Here is a 24,203-nt window from a genome sequence, read left to right on the forward strand (position 1 = left end):
TTTTTTGTAACAGTATTTTTATTGAAATTTCACAATTTTCACCCATATTAAGAGATACAACAGAGACAAAGCACACAGAACAAAAAGAAAAACAGCCCCCACTTACCCATATCTACGTGCATATATATACACATACACACATATACATACATACACACATATACATATACCCATGCATATACACACACCTATGCATACATACACGCACGCACGCACACACCTATACACACCCATACATACGCACACCATTTTCCTCTTCCCGCTCTGTGCCTCTCTCACCCCATCACCATCATTGCGTCTCTCAATACATACATTTTAAACAAACTTACAAACAGAAATTAAACAAAAAAGCTCAGTTTAAACCAAGAGGTTAGGTTCCACACATGGAACGTACAGTGTAGTTCTGAAATACATAGATCCCCGCCATTCTAAGAGAATCCTTGCAGCATAATAGTTGATACCTCAGGTTCTAGATCATTTAGATAAGGTTCCCATACTTTGTAGAACTGGTCTGTTTTAGAATGCAATGTACATGTCAGATATTCCAGAGGCACCCATTCAAATAGTATCTTATGCCAGTCTTTAATAGAAGGAACCTTATCACTAATCCACTGTAAAAGGATGTTTTTCCTCGCTGCGAAGGTAAGGATGTTGTAAAGCCTCCTTTTACAGACAGAAGTAACATGCCTACTAGGGAGACCTAACAGTAAAGAAACTGGGTCCAATTCTAGATCAACCCCTAGGATCTTTTCAATTTCTTGCAGGACACCAGACCAGTATCTTTGTATTTTGGTACATGACCATAAACAATGTGTTAGGGTGCCTGTATCAGTTTTGCATTTAAGACACTGAGGGGAAGAGGAAGTGGGGCTAAAAGCATGTCTGCGATTTGGGGATATATGCAATCTGTGTATTATTCTTAATTGGATTGCTCTAGTACGGTTACATATAGATATTGTTTTTGCATATCTCCAAATGTCTTCGTCAATAGTAACAGACAATTCTTTCTCCCACTCTTGTTTCACCCTCTGTGTGTTGACAGCAGAAAAGGACCTTAAAGTATCATAAAACAGACTTACAGACATTTTCCTTTGTGGGAAAAAAAGCATTCTTTCAATGACAGACACATCAGGGTTACCAATTAAGGTGGTGCTCTCCAGAATATAATGTCTTACTTGTAGAAAGCGGAAAAAGTCCTGCTTTGGGAGTCGATATTTGTCGACCATCTACTCAAATGACAACAAAATCTTATCAGCAAATAAGTCGTTTAGCCTGCGTATGCCCTTATTGAGCCATAAGTTAAAGCCAGCATCCAGCAATCCTGGGCTGAAATCTGGGTTGTTAAGAATTGGGGTAAGAGCAGAGGTTAGTTTGGACCTTCCCAGGAAGCGTTGAACTGACCTCCATACTTTGAGTGTGTTAAGTGTAACTGGATTATTGCAGTGTTCTTCTACAGACTTGAAACTTCTGAAAAATAAAAGATCCTGTAAGGGGTATTTTGAAAGAGAAGTCTCAATGTCTAACCAAATAGAGGAGTCATCATTTGTGATCCAGTCAGAAATATAACAAAGGTGGGCACACCATTGATAGAACTTGATATTGGGCAGGTCCAAGCCGCCCATAGAACTTGGCAGCTGCAATATTGCCATCTTAAGTCTTGGCTTGCGCTTACTCCATATAAAGGAACTTAGCCATCCATTTACATCCTTTATTACCTTATTGAAGAGTAATACTGGGATCATTTGGATTGGGTAAAGTAGTCTAGGTAAAACGTTCATTTTCAAGAGGGATATTCTACCCAACCAAGAAATGGGGAGAGAGTTCCAGCGCTCCAGATCCTGTCTTATTGTATCAAACAAAGGAACAAAATTGGCTTTGTACATTAGCTGGAATTTAGGAGTTACAAATATACCCAAATACATGAAACCTGAGGGAGACCATTTAAAAGGGAAGGGGGGAGAAGTATTAGGTACAGAATGCAGGCTACCAAGTGGCATAGCCTCTGACTTAGTAAGGTTAATCTTGTAGCCTGAGAATCCGCTGAATAATTCAATAATATTAATAAGAGGTGTAATTGAAGTCTCGGGACTAGAGATGAATATCAGGACATCATCAGCATACAAGCTTATTTTATGGTGAACATCACCAATGAGCAGCCCCTGTATAGCAGGCGTTACCCTGATGGCCTCTGCCAGTGGTTCCATAACGAGTGCAAAGAGGAGGGGGGATAAAGGACAGCCCTGTCTGGTACCTCTGTGTATAGGGAAGCTATTTGACCGTAGCCCATTAGTAAGGACAGCAGCCTGAGGATCATCATATAAAACTTTCACCCATTTTATAAAGTTGTCCCCCAGACCAAATTTATTTAGAGCAAATAATAGGTAAGACCACTCCACACGATCAAATGCTTTCTCAGCATCTAGGGAGAGCACAAGACCATCCACAGCACTTTGTTGGTAGGCTTGAATTACATTAAGAAGCCGCCTGACGTTGTTGCATGACTTACGGGGGCCTTAATGAAGCCAGTTTGGTCTCCTTTCACAATTAGTGGCAATGAGTCCTCTAATCTTGTGGCTAGAATTTTAGAAAGCAATTTTCTATCCACATTCAGAAGGGAAATTGGTCTGTACGAGGAACAAGACTCTGGACATATTCCCTTTTTGAGAATAAGTGAAATGTTGGCTTCTCTCAGCGTTTGAGGGAGTTGGTCATTTGAAAATGAGTGGTTAAACATATCACGCAATGGCTCAAGGATCAGGCCATGGAACTCTTTATAGAACTCACTACAAAACCCGTCTGGTCCTGGGGCCTTACCATTTTGCAGATTCTTAATTGCGAACATTATCTCTTCCTTGGTAATAGGGGCATTAAGGAGGGACCTCTGTTCTTCGGAGATAGTAGGGAGCTCAATCTTACCAAAGAAGTTCTCCATTAATTTGGGTGCATCCTTTGGCAGTTCTGAGGCATAAAGGTTTGTATAAAATTTCTTAAATGAGTCACTTATCAATTTATTTTCATATAAATGATTACCATCAGAATCAGTAATAGTAGCAATTGACTGAGAGTCAGCCCTCTTTTTAGCTAGGTATGCCAAGTACTTTCCTGGCTTATCGCCATGTTCATATAGCTTTTGCCTGACAAATCTCATTTTCTTTTCAGCGTCCTGTGTTAGGAGAGAGTCTAACGTTGATCTAATGACTGATATTTCCTTTAATAGGGCAGGAGTGGGCGTTTTAATGTAGTCCTTCTCTTTAGTTCCTAATTCACCCTCTAACATTTTTTGATTTTCCCGCTTTTTCCGTCTAGCTGTGTATGACATAATCAGACCCCTGGCATACGCTTTACAGGTCTCCCAAAGGAGCGAGGGGTTATCTGTTGATTGAGAGTTAATAGAGAAAAATGCTTTAAACTCTGTTATAAAATATGATGTGAATGTATGGTCTTTAAGAATGGTTGTGTTCAACCTCCAATGTCTTGACCGATTGAATGCCCAGTTGAGTTTTATGTCCAGGATCACCTCAGCATGATCAGATATGACTATGCTTCCTATCCTAGCAGATAAAACAGACTGCAAAGACGTCTTGGGCATAAAAAAATAATCTATTCTAGTCTGACATCCATGAGGTGCAGAGAAAAAAGTGAACTCTCTGTTGGAGGGATGGAAAGCTCTCCAGACATCCGCATACCCCAGATCATCACAAATAACTTTAAGTGACTTAGCTTGAGGAGAGAGTGAAGCTATACCGCTGGGAGACTTATCAATAAGGGGGTTCAACAAGCAGTTAAAATCTCCTCCAACCACTGCAGTGTCTGAGTTTAATTCTGAAAAGTCTAGAAATGCCTTAGTGAGGAAATCAGGGGGGTGAGCAGGAGGGAAGTAAATATTCATTATGGAAATGTTCTGCCCTTGTAAAGTACCATTAATTATAACAAAGCGACCAAATTTATATTTCACACAATTCAAGACCTTAAGTGGTAAGTTCTTTTTCACCAGAATTGCTACATCTCTACTTCTGGATGTAAATGATGAAAAACACTTGACCAAACTCTCCTTGTTGTAATTTCAGGTGCTCCTTATCATCCAAATGGGTTTCTTGTAACAGGGCAATATCAATATTTTCTTTTTTCAAAAAAGACAATACTTTCTTCCTCTTAATGGGGTTATGGCTCCCTCTAATGTTCCACGTACATACACGCAGTCTGTTATCTGCCATTGTATCTTGACCATTCAATATTCAGACTGGATCCTACTGTAAAAGCGGGGTGGTACCTTTTTCCATGTGTTGAACTCTCCTCCATCTCACTGAGCATAAACAAAAAATATGAACCCTGAACTCGAACTATACTGAACCCAAAAATTAAACATGTAAAAATCCAAAAGGGGGTTTTCCCACTAGCTAACATACAGGGGATTTCAACTCTCCAATGTAGACTCTTAAGTCCGCATTGCCGCTCAATAGCCTCATCCTTTATATATATGGAAAAGAAAATCAATAGAAGAAGATTGAGGCTCTTCCACCTAAAACCAAGCCTGGGCACCAATATGGATTCACACATATCTCAGCCTGGGCTATAGCGGCTATTACTTTAGCAAGAAAAATAATAAAGATACGAATATTACTGAGCTGGAGTACGTGAGGACTCACACCACTGTTTCATGATCAGATTCAACCAAAAATAAGCAAAGTTATTCAATGCTGTGGAGGTGCAGCTTAGAGTTATTTACCCGAGAGAGTCAATAAACGCAGCAGCCTCTTCAGGTGTGTAGAGCTTTTTAGGTGATCCGTTGACCATAATCTTCTATGTGGCCGGGTACAACAGTGCGTAGTCCATCTTCATTCTCCTGAGTCGAGCCTTCGCCTCATCAAACGCTTTGCGTCTTCGTACAACCGCTGTGGAGTAATCATTGAAAAATGAGACCTTTGGACCTTTGTTGACTACCATGACGCGCTGCTTGTCGGTGAAGTTGTGGAACTTTATAACCACCGGCCGTGGGCGCTGATTGGGGCCCGGTATCGGTGCTTGAGAGCGATGGGCTCTGTCCAGCTTCACACGACCAGCCTTAGTGTCCATTTGTAGGTAGCCAGGGATAATTCCTCAAAGAATTTTACTGAACGTGTCCCTTCAGAATTTTCCGGGAGTCCCACAACACGAATATTGCATCTGCGTCCTCGATTATCCAAGTCGTCAATGTGCTCCTCCATTTCGCGCACCTGTTTCTCAAGTGCTTTTATCTTACCATCCATAGATGTAGTTGAAGTTTCCACTGCAGCAATTCTTCCTTCCGCCTCAACAACACGTTTCACAACGCTCTGTATTTCAGCTGAATGGCTTGCTATTGCTTCCAAGACCGTTCTTATCTTTGCATCGATCACTTTAGTAATGTTATCAGTCATCTTTTGAATTATCAGGTCCATTGTGCCTGGGTCCGCAATGGTGTTAGCTTCGCTAACGTTAGCTAGCTCCTCATGCACATCCACAGGGGTGGTGGTTTTGGTCGACTTCTTAGTAGTTCTATTGGGCATGTTGTAGGAGATTTTTGCGAAATAGTCGTCAAGACTCATTATATGGTAACTTATTTAGCCAATTCTACCACTTTTTCAAGCTAGGAGATTAATGTAAGAATATAAATTTACGAATGCCACTAGAGCTCGCTGAAACACCGTGTTCTCTCTACGGCGCCATTTTGTTCCCCCCCCAAAGCGTTTTTAATGTTACGTGCATTATCACGTAGCACAGCGTGTACATTGTTCTTGAGGATTTTCCAAGTTTCAAACATGTTCTCAAATGCCATTGAAAAGGCAGCAGCCATATGAGAACCAGCACATTCTTGAGCATGCAATACGGCTTTCCTCAGTACGAAATCCTTGTCGACCCACTGTGCTGTCATACTCTGCATGCTCATGGGGCTGACATCGCTGGTCCTAATGTCAGTCGTGAAGCTAATAGCAGTGACGCCCATAGCAAGTAGCTCATGGATGTGCGTTTCAACAATACTGTGTAACTCCGGTAGAGCAAAATTTTTACAAATTGCGCATACTTGGTAGTGTGTACCGGGGCTTCAGGTGCTCTACCAGTCGGCGAAAGCCAAAATCATCCACAACAGAGAATGGCTGATTGTCAAAGGCAATGAATTCCATTATCAATGTCAGCAGACATTGTGGGCTAGGTTAGGAAAGCTGTGTATTTTTCGTGCCGTCATTACGTTGTCTACCTACACTACCGTTCAGAAGTTTGGGGTCACTTAAAAACACATTTTTTGTCCATTAAAATAACATCATATTGATCAGAAATACAGTGTAGACATTGTTAATGTTGTAAATGTCTATTGTAGCTGGAAACAGCAGATTTTTATGGAGTATCTACATAGGCATACAGAGGCCCATTTATCAGCAACCATCACTCCTGTGTTCAAATGGCACGTTGTGTTAGCTAACAAAAGCCAAGTCAACAAACAGATTACCGACCATTTGAATCCCACCACACCTTCTATGCAATCTGGTTTCAGAGCTGGTCATGGGTGCTCAAGATCCTAAACAATATCTTAACCGCCATCGGTAAGAAACAATACTGTGCAGCCGTATTCATTGACCTGGCCAAGGCTTTCGACTCTGTTTTTGGTTTCTCAAATTTCTCAAATGCCTCGCCTGGTTCAACAACTACTTCTCTGATAGAGTTCAGTGTGTCAAATCGGAGGGCCTGTTGTCCGGGCCTCTGGCAGTCTCTATTAGGGTGCCACAGGGTTCAATTCTTGGGCCGACTCTCTTCTCTGTATACATCTCTGTATACGCTCTTGCTGCTGGTGAGTCTCTGATCCACCTCTACGCAGACGAAACCACTCTGTATACTTCTGGCCCTTCTTTGGACACTGTGTTAACAACCCTCCAGACGAGCTTCAATGCCATACAACTCTCCTTCTGTGGCCTCCAACTGCTCTTAAATACAAGTAAAACTAAATGCATGCTCTTCAACCGATCGCTGCCTGCACTTGCCCGTCTGTCCAGCATGACTACTCTGGACGGCTCTGACTTAGAATATGTCGACAACTACAAATACCTAGGTGTCTGGTTAGACTATAAACTCTCCTTTCAGACTCACATCAAACATCTCCAATCCAAAGTTAAATCTAGAATTGGCTTCCTATTTCGCAACAAAGCATCCTTCACTCATGCTGCCAAACATACCCTCGTAAAACTGACCATCGTACCGATCCTCGACTTCGGCAATGTCATTTACAAAATAGCCTCCAATACCCTACTCAATAAATTGGATGCAGTCTATCACAGTGCCATCTGTTTTGTCACTAAAGCCTCATATACTATCCACCATTGCGACCTGTATGCTCTCGTTGGCTGGCCCTCGCTTCATACTCGTCACCAAACTCACTGGCTCCAGGTCATCTACAAGACCCTGCTAGGTAAAGTCCCCCCTTATCTAAGCTCGCTGGTTACCATAGCAGCACCCACCTGTAGCACGCGCTCCAGCAGGTATATCTCTCTGGTCACCCCCAAAACCAATTCTTCCTTTGGCCGCCTCCTTCCAGTTCTCTGCTGCCAATGACTGGAACGAACTACAAAAATCTCTGAAACTGGAAACACTTATCTCCCTCACTAGCTTTAAGCACCAGCTGTCAGAGCAGCTCACAGATTACTGCACCTGTACATAGCCCATCTATAATTTAGCCCAAACAACTCCCTCTTCCCCTACTGTATTTATTTATTTTGCTCCTTTGCACCCCATTATTTTTATTTTTACTTTTTTTATTTCTACTATTCTTCCACTGCAAATCTACCATTCCAGTGTTTTACTTGCTATATTGTATTTACTTCGCCACCATGGCCTTTTTTTGCCTTTACCTCCCTTATCTCACCTCATTTGCTCACATCGTATATAGACTTGTTTTTCTACTATATTATTGACTGTATGTTTGTTTTACTCCATGTGTAACTCTGTTTGTTGTATGTGTCGAACTGCTTTGCTTTATCTTGGCCAGGTCGCAAATGTAAATTACAACTTGTTCTCAACTTGCCTACCTGGTTTAATAAAGGTGGAATAAAAAAATAAAAAATATCCACATAATTGTCCTTCCTCATGATGCCATCTGTTTTGTGAAGTGCACCAGTCCCTCTTGCAGCAAAGCACCCCCACAACATGATGCTGCCACCCCCGTGCTTCACGGTTGGGATGGTGTTCTTCGGCTTGCAAACCTTCCCCTTTTTCCTCCAAACATAACAATGGTAATTATGGCCAAACAGTTCTATTTCTGTTTCATCAGACCAGAGGACATTTCTCCAAAAAGTATGATCTTTGTCTCTATATGCAGTTGCAAACTGTAGTCTGGCTTTTTTATGGCGGTTTTTGGAGCAGTGGCTTCTTCCTTGTCCATAAAGGACTCGTTTTTACTGTGGATATAGATACTTTTGTACCTGTTTCCTCCAGCATCTTCACAAGGTCCTTTGCTGTTGTTCTGGGATTGATTTGCACTTTTCGCACTATTGTACATTAATCTCTAGGAGACAGAACGCGACTCCTTCCTGAGCGGTATGATGGCTGATGGTGTTTATCCTTGCGTACTATTGTTTGTACAGATGAACGTGGTACCTTCAGGTGTTTGGAAATTGCTCTTAAGGATGAACCAGACTTGTGGAGGTCTACAATTGTTTTCCTGAGGTCTTGGCTAATTTCCTTTGATTTTCCCATGCTGTCAAGCAAAGAGGCATTGAGTTTGAAGGTAGGCCTTGAAATACATCCACAGGTACACCTCCAATTGACTCAAATGATGACAATTAGCCTATCAGAAGCTTCTAAGGCCATGACATCATTTTCTGGAATTTTCCAAGCTGTTTAAAAGGCACAGTCAACTTAGTGTATGTAAACTTCTGACCCATTGGAATTGTGATACAGTGAATTATAAGTGAAATAATCAGTCTGTAAACAATTGTTGGAAAAATTACTTGTGTCATGCACAAAGTAGATGTCCTAACCGACTTGTTTGAATAGGAAATTTGTGGAGTGGTTGACAAACAAGTTTTAATGACTCCAACTTAAGTGTATGTAAACTTCCGACTTCAACTGTATATATATATAAAAAATTATATCACATTTAAAATACATCAATAAAAAAGGATGCACCTAAGCTCAATTCTGAGTCTCGTAGCAAAGGGTCTGAATACTTTCTGTTTTTATTTTCAATACATTTGCAATTTCTAAAAATCTGTTTTGGCTTCGTCATTATGGGGTATTGTATGTACATTGATAAGGAAACATTTTTATTTAATCCATTTTAGAATAAGACTGTAACGTAACAAAATGTGGAAAAAGTAAAGGGGTCTGAATTCTTAACGAATGCACTGTATAGATATAATATAGAGCTGTAATATAGAGCTGTAATAGTGCCAGATATGTAGCGATCCATAGATCTACCTATCTATCCTAGATCACAACTGTTGGTCTCTGTGTCAGTCAACTGGTTGGGACGTGGGAGGCTGATTGATTGAAGGGTTTTCTGACCGACTGTGAACGAAGTGTGAAGGTGGGACCCATCGAGTCCAGCAGAGATTGTAAGTGTGTGTGTGTGTGTGTGTGTGTGTGTGTGTGTGTGTGTGTGTGTGTGTGTGTGTGTGTGTGTGTGTGTGTGTGTGTGTGTGTGTGTGTGTGTGTGTGTGTGTGTGTGTGTGTGTGTGTGTGTGTGTGTGTGTGTGTGTGTGTGTGTGTGTGCATTGCGTGACTGAGTGAGTGAGAGATTATGCATTTCTGTGAGTGTGAGTGAGTGATATTGTGTGTGCCAGAAAGAGAGTGAGTGTGTGTGCGTGTGTGTGCATTGCGTGACTGAGTGAGTGAGAGATTATGCATTTCTGTGAGTGTGAGTGAGTGATATTGTGTGTGCCAGAAAGAGAGTGAGTGTGTGTGCGTGCGTGAGGGTGGGAAGAGGAGCCTGTTGGGACTTACATAATGAAGGCGTTGCTCCTCTCTGTTGCGTGTGCAAGCGTGTGCGTGAGCCAGCCAGCTTGCGAGCGTGTGCTCAGGCGACACACACACACACACATTCACATTCTTTCTCTTACCTCTCTCTCTCTCTGGCGGGCACGTTAGGGGGTGGGAGCGGATGGTTTATTGATAGGGAGGCTGCTTTATTGTGTGTGTCACTGGGAGAGAACACTGGGATAGTACAGTATTGACATTAAGAGGGACGGTCCTGCCACTGGGACAGACAGACCAGTACTGGGGGAGAGAGAGAGCTCTGACAGAGGACCACAGTGTATGGTAGAGCTGTTCAGGCATGGATGTGGCTGCTATTATGCACCAGGGCTATCCAAGCAGCGTCTGCTCCTCTCACTACCAGGTAAACACAGTTGTTTGGTTCCTCGCATCACATTTCTTACATCTGTGTGTCGTCATTCAAATGGAATGGTGATGTTTTAGCTGATTGTTTTTTAGTTCGACCCTGTGTTTCAATCTGCAGCAGTTGTGTTCTATTAGGGGGCGATTTGTTCTTGAATGGTAATTGAGGGAGGATGAGTGAGGATGATTTGAATATGAAAGTACTTGAGGTTACTGATTTAGATGATTGTATTTTTAGGAAGAGAGATTGTTGTTTTTGCCTTTGGGACGGAGGATGAGAATGTTGTCTGGTTGTTTGTATCTTGTTGGATGTGTGTGTGTAGGCGGGCCGTGGGGGCTTTTCTTAGGCCCCCCAAGTTTTCATTAAAAAAAAAAAATCATAATTTTCGTTGTTGGACATAAAATACTGTTTTTGTCAAATACTATATTGGTTTGCGGTCAATCTGCAGTGTACAAATGATTTCTAATTATGTTCTGGCAACCCAACCATCCTAAAGAAAACATCAGCCCGTAGCTGAATGGAATTTACGGACCCCGTCTTGGTAGTAGTGAAAACTTTAAATGACTTAGAATTTGACTCATGATTTGAACGCTAATCGTTTGATCCCCCCTGTGCTGCTGTCCCTTTAGGAACAAACATGATCTTTTAGTCATTATCATTATCTCTGCTTGGTCTCTGCTGGTTTTGCCTCAGAGCAACCATCTCCTCCCTAATGGTGGTTTAACTGACGATGGAGGAACCATCTCCTCACTTATGGGGGTTTAAATGACAATGGAGGAACCATCTCCTCACTTATGGGGGTTTAAATGACGATGGAGGAACCATCTCCTCCCTAATGGTGGTTTAACTGACGATGGAGGAACCATCTCTTCCCTAATGGTGGTTTAACTGACGATGGAGGAACCATCTCCTCCCTAATGGTGGTTTAACTGACGATGGAGGAACCATCTTGTCCCTAATGGTGGTTTAACTGACGATGGAGGAACCATCTCCTCCCTAATGGTGGTTTAACTGACGATGGAGGAACCATCTTGTCCCTAATGGTGGTTTAACTGACGATGGAGGAACCATCTCCTCCCTTATGATGGTTTAACTGACGATGGAGGAACCATCTCCCTAATGGTGGTTTAACTGACGATGGAGGAACCATCTCCTCCCTAATGGTGGTTTAACTGACGATGGAGGAACCATCTCCTCACTTATGGGGGTTTAACTGACGCTGGAGAAACCATGTCCTCCCTTATGATGGTTTAACTGACGATGGAGGAACCATGTCCTCCCTAATGATGGTTTAACTGACGATGGAGGAACCATCTTGTCCCTAATGGTGGTTTAACTGACGATGGAGGAACCATCTCCTCCCTTATGATGGTTTAACTGACGATGGAGGAACCATCTCCCTAATGGTGGTTTAACTGACGATGGAGGAACCATCTCCCTTATGATGGTTTAACTGACGATGGAGGAACCATCTCCTCCCTAATGGTGGTTTAACTGACGATGGAGGAACCATCTGCTCCCTTATGATGGTTTAACTGACGATGGAGGAACCATCTTGTCCCTAATGGTGGTTTAACTGACGATGGAGGAACCATCTGCTCCCTAATGGTGGTTTAACTGACGATGGAGGAACCATCTGCTCCCTAATGGTGGTTTAACTGACGATGGAGGAACCATCTGCTCCCTAATGGTGGTTTAACTGACGATGGAGGAACCATCTGCTCCCTAATGGTGGTTTAACTGACGATGGAGGAACCATCTCCTCCCTAATGGTGGTTTAACTGATGATGGAGGAACCATCTCCCTAATGGTGGTTTAACTGACGATGGAGGAACCATCTCCTCCCTTATGATGGTTTAACTGACGATGGAGGAACCATCTCCCTAATGGTGGTTTAACTGACGATGGAGGAACCATCTCCCTAATGGTGGTTTAACTGACGATGGAGGAACCATCTCCCTAATGGTGGTTTAACTGACGATGGAGGAACCATCTCCCTTATGATGGTTTAACTGACGATGGAGGAACCATCTCCCTAATGGTGGTTTAACTGACGATGGAGGAACCATCTGCTCCCTAATGGTGGTTTAACTGACGATGGAGGAACCATCTGCTCCCTAATGGTGGTTTAACTGACGATGGAGGAACCATCTCCTCCCTTTTGATGGTTTAACTGACGATGGAGGAACCATCTCCCTAATGGTAGTTTAACTGACGATGGAGGAACCATCTCCTCCCTAATGGTGGTTTAACTGATGATGGAGGAACCATCTTGTCCCTAATGGTGGTTTAACTGACGATGGAGGAACCATCTTGTCCCTAATGGTGGTTTAACTGACGATGGAGGAACCATCTCCTCCCTAATGGTGGTTTAACTGACGATGGAGGAACCATCTCCTCCCTAATGATGGTTTAACTGACGATGGAGGAACCATCTCCTCCCTAATGGTGGTTTAACTGACGATGGAGGAACCATCTCCTCTCTAATGGTGGTTTAACTGACGATGGAGGAACCATCTCCTCCCTTATGATGGTTTAACTGACGATGGAGGAACCATCTCCTCCATCGACATTAATAGTAGAAGTGACTCCATCCTTCACACACTCACAGTATGTCTCTGTACCTATGTTTGGCAGACAGCTCATATAATGAGTAATGTTAATCTTTGTATACAGAGGAAGCGGCTGTTCCAGTGGAGCAGCGTAACGCAGCACTGTGGCTTCGTGTTAATGTCCGTGACTAAGACTGTTAGAGAGGCGTGAAGAAGATACAGATTTTTCTGTTTACTGTTTACTGCGTGTCTAAATCTCTCTCTTTTGTCTGTCTCTTTCCTTCCTTTCATCTTTCCATCCATCCGTGGATCATCTTCCAGCTCGAGGCATTGAAACAGCAGAATTCCAAATTCCAGGAAGAACTCAGTCTCTCGCAGATGCGAGGCAGCTCAGAAAGTCAGCACATTGGAACTCTGTGCAAGGAAATGTGAGTATTACATTTACATTTACATTTAAGTCATTTAGCAGACGCTCTTATCCAGAGCGACTTACAAATTGGTGCATTCACCTTATGACATCCAGTGGGACAGTCACTTAACAATAGTGCATCTAAAACTTAGGGGGTGGGGTGAGAGGGATTACTTAACCTATCCTAGGTATTCCTTAAAGAGGTGGGGTTTCAGGTGTCTCCGGAAGGTGGTGATTGACTCCGCTGTCCTGGCGTCGTGAGGGAGTTTGTTCCACCATTGGGGGGCCAGGGCAGCGAACAGTTTTGACTGGGCTGAGCGGGAGCTGTACTTCCTCAGTGGTAGGGAGGCGAGCAGGCCAGAGGTGGATGAGTATGGACGGAGGTTTCTTACGCTTGCTTGTTGCTTGCACAGCATTGTTGATGGAATGTGTGTGTAAACGGCTGAAACCAGAGTATTGGAATGTTGTGCTAGTAAAGATGAGTAGAACTAGAACCAGGAGTACCGGCATATCAGAATTCTATGCATGAAAATGATGGTTCTTCAGATGATACGGTGGCATTCAGCGTTCAATTTATACATTGACTACAGACTGACCTGGAAACAGAGACTAAACCCAACATGCCAGCTTCTTTGGGCCCAAAACACACAGGAGGAGAGGAGTGTAAGATATGTGGCTTTGAGTTGTTTCAGTGTGTGGGTTAGACCAGCGCTTCAGAAGCCCGTGCAGGGAAACGTGAGAGAGGCTCATATCAAGGTCTTATTCAAATAGAGTCATAGACTCATATATAAATCTGACTCATGCTGCTTACTCATACTGATGATGTGGCCGAGACACACAGTGAGAGATACAGAGGTAGATTGAGGGAGAAATAAAACGATCGAGAGATGGAGTGGGAGACTTAAGAGGGAGATCATGAGAGAGATTGAGAGAACTTGAAGTACAATTCACTTGTATAGTCAGCCTGTAATACCAGTGTGTAAGCATGCTGTGTAGAACGTAGTCCTCTGATATTAGAACCTGAAAACCAGTAACCAGTAATGATGGCATAGTTCCCTCTGTGCCTTACGAGACAGCAGTATGCTACTGAAAGGTACAGGTATGTAGCGAGGCTGCCACTGAGAGAAAGACCATATGAAACCTCTCTTTGTTATGGTGAGCGTCATGCATGACGTAGAGTTCTATTTATACGTCTGTGTGTGTGCATGTTGAAGGGCATGTTTAACGTTGTGTGTGTGTGTCATCAGGTCCTTTATTATTCACTTTGTCCTGATTTATCTATTAGTGGCCATACATCTTTCTTCTTCTTCACTCATCCCTCTCTCCCTTCATCCTATAAAGAGACACTCATCCCTCTCTCCCTCCTATGAAGAGACAGATTCATCCCTCTCTCCCTCCACCCATAAGGTGGAGGGAGGGGTGTTATATAATCATATCTTCTCCTAGAACCGCCTGCCTCCAACATGGCCGCACCGTGCATCGCATCTCATGACCTCCATGATGTGTGCATTATTTACATTTGTATTTATTGAACCTTTATTTAACTAGGCAAGTCCGTTAAGAACAAATGATTATTTACAATGACGGCCTACACCGGCCAAACCCGGACGACGCTGTGTCAATTGTGCGCCGCCCTATGGGACTCCCAATCACGGCCAGATGTGATTCAGCCTGGATTCAAACCAGGGACTGTAGTGACACCTATTGTACTGAGATGCAGTGTCTTAGACCGCTGCTCCACTCGGGAGCCCAAGTGCACAGGCCTGCAAGCATGTGTGTGTGTGCATGCGTGTTTGTGGGTGTGTGTGAGAGCGAGCAAGCGCAGCTTTGTGCTGCCAGAGACATCTCGTCTGGGAGAACAGCTGCATCCGACCCAAACGGGGGGGGGGGGGGTCACACACACTGAGAGTTAGACATGACCTCTACACTCATCACTACATAGCCATGACAACCTGTACACCCATATCAGCCCCACAGCCAAGCAGAGGTCATTTGTGCTGTAAATGGATTGTTATTTCTGTATAAATGTATTATTATTGATGTCGATTGTCCTTTATTAGAAAGTACCTCTAGATATAATGCATGTTGACTGTCCCTGGTAGTCAACTCACCCTCTCTCTCCCTTGTTCTCACCCCCTTTCTCTCTTTCTCTCCCGCTCTCTCTCACAGTGAGGTACTGAAGCTGGCCAGTCTGACGTCTCAGAACCAGCCAGACATGAAAGACAGGTAAGAAATGTATTGCACAATGTATTCTCTGCTGCCTTAGGAAGATCAGGTTGAGTGTAAACATTTTCAGCATTTATAACTATGGAAGTAGCTGCACTTATAGCGTAGACATCTACAGCTTTCCTTTCCAACAGCTGTGCATAGTTGATCATAATTATCATCAGGGTCCTAGTATAAATTAAAGTTTATAAAAAACACAGTTGATTTAGTTGATGTGATCAGGTCCTGTAAAAATGATTAAGACACAGTAAAACAGACAGTGAGAGCAGTGGACAGAGACAGATGGGGTTTTAGTGTGATGGCAGTCAGTCGGTCAGTCAGTACATTTCATCTGGGGCTCAGAATGGACTCAGAAGACAAAAAGCCTGCACTGCACCTAATACCACTACAGTAAAGTCATTTATTTTATTTCTATTTATTTTTATTTCACCTTTATTTAACCAGGTAGGCTATTTACAATTGCCACCAGGCCAAGATAAAGCAAAGCAGTTCTACACATACAACCACACAGAGTTACACATGGAGTAAAACAAGGTGACTACTTCACACCCAGACAGTCAGTTATGATCTGTGATTTAGCAGCACTACCTAATTAATCAATCAATCAAATTGATTTATAAAGCCCTTTTTTACATCAGCCGATGTCACAAAGTGCTATACAGCAACCCAGCCTAAAACCCAGCAAGCAATGCAGATATAGAAGCACGGTGGCTAGGAAAAACTCCCTAGAAAGGCCAGAACCTAGGAAGAAACCTAGAGAGGAACCAGGCTCTGAGGGGTGGCCAGTCCTCTTCTGGCTGTGCCAGGTAGAGTTTATAACAGGACATGGCCGAGATGTTCAAACGTTCATAGATGACCAGCAGGGTCAGATAATAATAATCACAGTGGTTGTAGAGGGTGCAACAGGTCAGCACCTCAGGAGTAAATGTCAGTTGGCTTTTCATAGCTTATCATTCAGAGTTAGAGACAGCAGGTGCGGTAGAAAGAGAGTCCAAAACAGCAGGTCTGGTACAGGTAGCATGTCCAGTGAACAGGTCAGGGTTCCATAGCCGCAGGCAGAACTGTTGAAACTGGAGCAGCAGCATGACCAGGTGGACTGGGGACAGAAAGGAGTCATCAGGCCAGGTAGTCCTGAGGCATGGTCCTAGGGCTCAGGTCCTCTGAGAGAAGAGAGAGAGAAAGAGAGAGAGAATTAGAGGGAGCACACTTAAAATTACACAGGACACCGGATAAGACAGGAGAAATACTCCAGATATAATAGACTGACCCTAGCCCCCCGACACAAACTATTGCAGCATAAATACTGGGGGCTGAGACAGGAGGGGTCGTGAGACACCGTGGCCCCGTTCGACGATACTCCCGGACAGGGCCAAACAGGCAGGATATAACCCCATCAGCTTTGCCAAAGCACAGCCCCCACACCACTAGAGGGATATCTTCAACCACCAACCTACTACCCTGAGACAAGGCCGAGTATAGCCCACAAAGATCTTCCCCGCGGCATGAACCCGATGGGCGCGCCAACCCGGACAGGAAGGTCACGTCAGTGACTCAACCCACTCAAGTGACGCACCCCTCCTAGGGACGGCATGGAAGAGCACCAGTAAGACAGTGACTAAGCCCCCGTAATAAGGTTAGAGGCAGAGAATCCCAGTGGAGAGAGGGGAACCGGCCAGGCAGAGACAGCAAGGGCAGTTCATTGCTCCAGTGCCTTTCCGTTCACGTTCACACCCCTGGGCCAGACTACACTCAATCATAGGACCTACTGAAGAGATGAGACTTAGTCTGCGTCTCTCACGTGGATAGGCAGACCATTCCATAAAAATGAAGCTCTATAGGAGAAAGCCCTACCTCTAGCTGTTTGCTTAGAAATTCTAGGGACAGTAAGGAGGAATGTGTCTTGTGACCGTAGCGTACGTGTAGGTATGTACGACAGCAGTGAAAGTTAACATTATGTTTCCTGAATGACATCACCAAGAGGTAAAATATTTAGTGGAAACAATAGTGGTCCTAAAACTGAACCTTGAGGAACACCAACATGTACAGTTGATTTGTCAGAAGACAAACCATCCACAGAGGCAAACTGATATCTTTCCAACAGATAAGATCAAAACCAGGCCAGAGCTTGTCCGTATAGACCAATTTGGGTTTCCAATCTCTCCAAGAGAATGTGGTGATCGATGGTGTCAAAAGCAGCACTAAGGTCTAGGAACACGAGGACCGATACAGAGTTTTGGTCTGCGCCATTAAAAGGTAATTTACCACCTTCAGAATGCAGTCTCAGTGCTATGATGGGGTCTAAAACCAGCGTTTAGTATAAATAGTTTGTCTTCAGGAAGGCAGTGAGTTTTTGCACAACAGCTTTTTCCCAAAAAATTGAGAGGAATGGGAGATTCGATTTAGGCTGATAGTTTTTTAAATATTTTCTGGGTCAAGGTTTGGCTTTTTCAATGTGAAGAGAGCAGGACTTTCAGTCATTTCAAATGCGATTATGATGCAATAAAATGTTACTGCCACTTTTAGTGAGTTTGGTACACATCCGGTGGATAGGGAGCCGTTTATTATATTCAACATAGGAGGGCCAAGTACAGGAAGCAGCTCTTTCAGTAGTTTAGTTGGAATAGGGTCTAGTATGCAGCTTGAATGTTTAGAGGCCAAGACTATTTTCAGCAGTGTGTCAAGAGATATACTATTAAAAAGCTTGAGTGTCTCCCTTGATCCTAGGTCCCGGCACTGTTGTGCAGACTCTGGACAACTGAGCATTGAAGAAATACGCATATTTAAAAAGGTTGTCTGTAATTTGCTTTCTAATGATCATGATCTTTTCATCAAAGAAGTTCATGAATGTATCACTGCTGAAGTGAAAGCCATCCTCTCTTGGGGAATGCTGCTTTTTAGTTAGCTTTGTGACAGTATCAAAAATACATTTTGGATTGTTCTTATTCTCCTCAATTATGTTGGAAAAATAGGATGATCGAGCAGCAGTGAGGACTCTTCAATACTGCACGGTACGGTCTTTCCAAAATAGTCGGAAGACTTACAGTTTGGGGTAGCGTTCTAATTTTTTGGAAGCTTGCTTCAAGGCTCGGGTATTTTCTATATACCAGGGAGATAGTTTCTTATGAGAAATGTTTTTTTGTTTTTAGGGGTGCGACTGCATCTAGGGTATTAAGCAATGTTACATTTAGTTCCTCAGTTAGGTGGTTAACCGATTTTTTTTGTACTCTGACGTCCTTGTGTAGGTGGAGGGAGTCTGGAAGGGCATCTTGGAATCTTTGGGTTGTCCGAGAATTTATAGCACGGCTTTTGATGATCCTTTGTTGGGGTCTGAGCAGATTATTTATTGCGATTGCAAAAATAATAAAATGGTGGTCCAGTAGTCCAGGATTATGAGGAAAAACATTCAGATCCACAATATTTAGTCCATGGGACAAAACTAGGTCCAGAGTATGACTGTGGCAGTGAGTAGGTCCAGAGACATGTTGGACAAAACCCACTGAGTCGATGATGGCTCCGAAAGCCTTTTGGAGTGGGTCTGTTAAAATCACCAAAAATGTGAATATTATCTGCCATGACTACAAGATCCAATAGGAATTCAGGGAACTCATTGAGGAACACTGTATATGGCCCAGGAGGCCTGTAAACAGTAGCTATAAAAAGTGATAGGCTGCATAGATTTCATGACTAGAAGCTCAAAAGATGAAAACACAGTCTTTTTTTTGTAAATTGAAATTTGCTTTCGTAAATGTTAGCAACACTTCCGCCTTTGCAGAATGCACGGGGATATGGTCAATCGTGTAACCAGGAGGAGAGGCCTCATTTAACACAATAAATTCATCAGGCTTAAGCCATGTTTCAGTCAGGCTAATCACATTAAGATAATGATCAGTGATTAGTTCATTGACTATAACTGCCTTGGAAGTGAGGGATCTAACATTAAATAGCCCTATTTTGAGATGTGAGATATCACAATCTCTTTCAATAATGACAGGAATGGTGGAGCTCTTTATTCCAGTGAGATTGCTAAAGCTAATACTGCCATGTTTAGTTTTGCCCTACCTAGGTCGAAGCACAGACATGATCTCAATGGGGATAGTTGCCCTGACTACACTGACTATGCTAGTGGCAGACTCCACTAAGCTGGCATGGTGGCTAACAGCCTGCTGCCTGGTCTTCACCCTCTCATTGTGGAGATAGAGGAGGTAAAGCCCTGTCTATGTTCATAGATAAGATGAGAGCACCCAACCAGCTAGGATGGAGTCCGTCACTTCTCAGCAGGCCAAGCTTGGTCCTGTTTGTGGGTGAGTCTCAGAAAGAGGACCAATTATCTACACATTCTATCTTTTGGGAGGGGCAGAAAACAGTTTTCAACCAGCGATTGAATTGTGAGACTGCTGTAGAGCTCATCACTCCCCTAACTGGGAGGGGGCCAGAGACAATTACTCGATGCCGACACATCTTTCTAGCTGATTTACACGCTGAAGCTATGTTGCGCTTGGTGACCTCTGACTGTTTCATCCTAACGCCGTTGGTGCCAACGTGGATAACAATATTCCTATACTCTCTAAACTTGCCAGTTTTAGCCTTAGCCAGCCCCATCTTCAGATTGGCCTTAATGTTGGTAGCCCTGCCCCCTGGTAAACAGTGTACGATCGCTAATCCAGACAGGAATGGATAAAGATAGGATCTACAATAGTATATATCTAGACGTGTATCTATTGTACAGACTTTGTTTAGGGAGAGACATAAAAGCTACATCTGTTGTGATTGAGACCCAGCAGGGTAATGCCATCCACAGACAGGTTAATCCACTGTAATCTGACTCCTCCCCCTGCTGCTGCTGCTGCTGCTGGTCAAGTCTGATGATTTCAACATCTGGATTAGTGTTGTCAGGGCTCCCCAGTGTAGTGAGTGAAAATGAGCTAACTGCTCTCAGTATGTTTTGGTGAAGCTTGTCTCACTTCTTTGAGTATCACTACAAACTATTGTGTGAAGTTTTTTTACAAATAAATTAAGGTGTGAAACTCTCCATTATAAAAAATATATTATTCAGGGTAAATCAAAAGTAAAAAACATTGTGTGACGTTACAGTCAGAGACCTTCATCAGACACTGTACCCATAGAGACATGTATGCGTGCGCACACACACACACCAAGTTTCCCCCTGGCAATTTAGGCATACACTCTTCTAACGGCCATGGTGCGTTATGAGCACAAACAAAAAAACTTTATTGGCAACGTCACTGCACAACGGGAACTTGGGTTGAGTCCCTGTTAGTCTGCCCTCCAAATTCGCTACAATGTTCTGCTGCGTAGCCGAGGCGAACACCTTGCAAAGAATTTGAGCATAATGGCAACTATTAACGACCTTATCCACACACACAGTACTGCAGTGTTCCTGACAGGCCTAGTGTTGCTGGGTGAGTTCTGTATTAAGCTGTTCTCTGCCTCTGTTTCTCCTCAGGGAAACTCTGGCCAACCAGGAGACAGACGAGGACAAGGAGCTGGAGACTCTGAGGGATGAGGTATAGTGTATATACACAACTCTGGAGACTGAGGGATGAGGTATAGTGTATATACACAACTCTGGAGACTGAGGGATGAGGTATAGTGTATATACACAACTCTGGAGACTGAGGGATGAGGTATAGTGTATATACACAACTCTGGAGACTGAGGGATGAGGTATAGTGTATATACACAACTCTGGAGACTGAGGGATGAGGTATAGTGTATATACACAACTCTGGAGACTGAGGGATGAGGTATAGTGTATATACACAACTCTGGCAGACTGAGGGATGAGGTATAGTGTATATACACAACTCTGGAGACTGAGGGATGAGGTATAGTGTATATACACAACTCTGGAGACTGAGGGATGAGGTATAGTGTATATACACAACTCTGGAGACTGAGGGATGAGGTATAGTGTATATACACAACTCTGGAGACTGAGGGATGAGGTATAGTGTATATACACAACTCTGGCAGACTGAGGGATGAGGTATAGTGTATATACACAACTCTGGAGACTGAGGGATGAGGTATAGTGTATATACACAACTCTGGAGACTGAAGGATGAGGTATAGTGTATATACACAACTCTGGAGACTGAGGGATGAGGTATAGTGTATATACACAACTCTGGCAGACTGAGGGATGAGGTATAGTGTATATACACAACTCTGGAGACTGAGGGATGAGGTATAGTGTATATACACAACTCTGGCAGACTGAGGGATGAGGTATAGTGTATATACACAACTCTGGAGACTGAGGGATGAGGTATAGTGTATATACACAACTCTGGCAGACTGAGGGATGAGGTATAGTGTATATACACAACTCTGGCAGACTGAGGGATGAGGTATAGTGTATATACACAACTCTGGAGACTGAGGGATGAGGTATAGTGTATATACACAACTCTGGCAGACTGAGGGATGAGGTATAGTGTATATACACAACTCTGGCAGACTGAGGGATGAGGTATAGTGTATATACACAACTCTGGAGACTGAGGGATGAGGTATAGTGTATATACACAACTCTGGCAGACTGAGGGATGAGGTATAGTGTATATACACAACTCTGGCAGACTGAGGGATGAGGTATAGTGTATATACACAACTCTGGCAGACTGAGGGATGAGGTATAGTGTATATACACAACTCTGGAGACTGAGGGATGAGGTATAGTGTATATACACAACTCTGGCAGACTGAGGGATGAGGTATAGTGTATATACACAACTCTGGCAGACTCTGGGTCTTTTGAACTGGCATTGGTTCCAAAGCTTTTTTTCTGTATCTGTATATTAGCTGAAACCTCTCTGTCTCCCTCTCCCTGTAGATCGCGGTGCTGCGAGGTGAGAACGCCATGGCCAAGACGCTGCAGTCTGCCGTGGAGACGCTGGAGAGAGACAAGGCCCAGCTACAGGAACGCGTCACCAGCCTGGAGCAGAGGCTATTGGGACGGCAGGCCTCCGAGGGAGGGGACAGTGGAGTGCCTTCCTCAGGTGACACAGCTCTGGACCAGTTGAGAGAAGAGAAGGAGTTTGCAGAGGGACAGGTATGATTGGCAATTAGTAAAACAATTTCACCATCTGCTTGTCACTAATGTAGTATATCATTTGCATAGAAAGATATCTGCGCTTCCACCATTGTCTCTCATTCCACCTCGCTCTTTCTTATATAAACTTGACTGTGTTCTCTCTTCTCTCCCTCCATCTATTTCCCTCCTTTAGATTAACTTCCTGAACAGTGTGATCGTGGACCTACAGAGGAAGAACGAGGAGTTGAAGGTCAAGCTGAAGAAGATGGCTCTGGCGGAGTTCAATGGCAATGACGGCACTGATGGGTCAGTCTCGTAACCAATAACCTCTGAACCCTGACTCCAAATGTAGTCCTTAGTTACAGTTGTTGACAGACCCCTCAAAATGCACTATTTAGCATCTACCTAATCACTTCTCTCTCTCTCTCTCTCTCTCTCTCTCTCTCTCTCTCTCTCTCTCTCTCTCTCTCTCTCTCTCTCTCTCTCTCTCTCTCTCTCTCTCTCTCTCTCTCTCTCTCTCTCTCTCTCTCTCTCTCTCTCTCTCTCTCTCTCTCTCTCTCTCTCTCTCTCTCTCTCTCTCTCTCTCTCTCTCTCTCTCTCTCTCTCTCTCTCTCTCTCTCTCTCTAGTTTGGAGGAGGGTGGATCTAAGGACAAGAAGGCTCCTCCTCGTCTGTTCTGTGATATCTGTGACTGTTTTGACCTGCATGACACTGAGGACTGTCCAACCCAGGCCCAGAGCCCCGACTCAGTCCCCCACTCTTCCTTCAAGGGCAAACCTGCCGACCAGCGGCCGTATTGCGACATCTGTGAGGCCTTCGGTCACTCCATAGAGTCCTGCCAGGAAGACCAGACCTTCTAGACACTCTTCTCACCCCAACCATGCCAGGCCTAGCTTTAGGACCCTTCACAGACCGCCAACACACACCAGACTACTTTCTCTGAGTTTTTAATAACATAGTATTTATGTCATAGTCCACTCACATAACCCCAAATCACCCGCTACAAAAGACTCCCCTACTATTTCTAATACTTCCTCTCTCTAACTCTCCTCCTTCTCTCCAACTCTCCAACTTTCCCTCTCTCTCAAACTCTCCCTCTCTCTCCAACTCTCCTAGCTCTCTCTAACCCACCTAGCTCTCTCTAACTCTCCTCCCTCTAACTCTCCCTCTAAATCTCCCTCCAACTCTCCTCCTTCTCTCCAACTCTTCTCCAACTCTCCTCTCTCTCACTCTCCTCCCTCTCAAACTCTCCCACCTCTCAAACTCTCTTCCTTCTCTCCAACAACTCTCCTAGCTCTCTCTAACTCTCCTCTCCTCCCTCTAACTCTCCTCCTTCTCTCCAACTCTCCTCCTTCTCTCCAACTCTCCTCCTTCTCTCCAACTCTCCCTATCTCTCAAACTCTCCCTCTCTCTCAAACTCTCCAACTCTCCCTCTCTCTCCAACTCTCCCTCTCTCTCCAACTCTCCTAGCTCTCTCCAACTCTCCTAGCTCTCTCCAACTCTCCTAGCTCTCTCCAACTCTCCCTCTCTCTCCAACTCTCCTAGCTCTCTCTAACTCTCCTCCCTCTCTCTCTAACTCTCCCTCCAACTCTCCTCCTACTCTCCAACTCTCCTCCCT

The 24,203-nt window shown here is 43.9% G+C and overlaps 1 protein-coding gene across 1 annotated transcript; it reads left to right on the top strand.

Moving 5' to 3' along the window:
• Positions 1-10,128: 10,128 nt before the first annotated feature.
• LOC124000523 (CAP-Gly domain-containing linker protein 1) lies at positions 10,129-23,744 on the top strand. The gene is made up of 7 exons (XM_046306936.1): positions 10,129-10,342; positions 13,216-13,322; positions 15,473-15,529; positions 20,994-21,054; positions 22,386-22,604; positions 22,780-22,892; positions 23,214-23,744. Exons 1-7 carry the CDS (start codon positions 10,280-10,282, stop codon positions 23,443-23,445), a joined length of 852 nt encoding a protein of 283 aa, XP_046162892.1. The 5' UTR covers positions 10,129-10,279; the 3' UTR covers positions 23,446-23,744.
• The last annotated feature ends 459 nt before the right edge of the window (positions 23,745-24,203 follow it).

This window comes from Oncorhynchus gorbuscha, linkage group LG16, assembly GCF_021184085.1.
Source record: "Oncorhynchus gorbuscha isolate QuinsamMale2020 ecotype Even-year linkage group LG16, OgorEven_v1.0, whole genome shotgun sequence".
NCBI lineage: Eukaryota > Metazoa > Chordata > Actinopteri > Salmoniformes > Salmonidae > Oncorhynchus > Oncorhynchus gorbuscha.

What these genes read in the sequence shown, in the direction of transcription:
- LOC124000523 (XM_046306936.1), top strand. Translation starts at nt 10,280, where the DNA reads ATGGATGTGGCTGCTATTATGCACCAGGGCTATCCAAGCAGCGTCTGC. An exon ending in TGGAGACTCTGAGGGATGAG is followed by an intron (nt 21,055 to 22,385) that starts GTATAGTGTATA and finishes CTCTCCCTGTAG; the next exon opens with ATCGCGGTGCTGCGAGGTGA. An exon ending in GGCAATGACGGCACTGATGG is followed by an intron (nt 22,893 to 23,213) that starts GTCAGTCTCGTA and finishes CTCTCTCTCTAG; the next exon opens with TTTGGAGGAGGGTGGATCTA.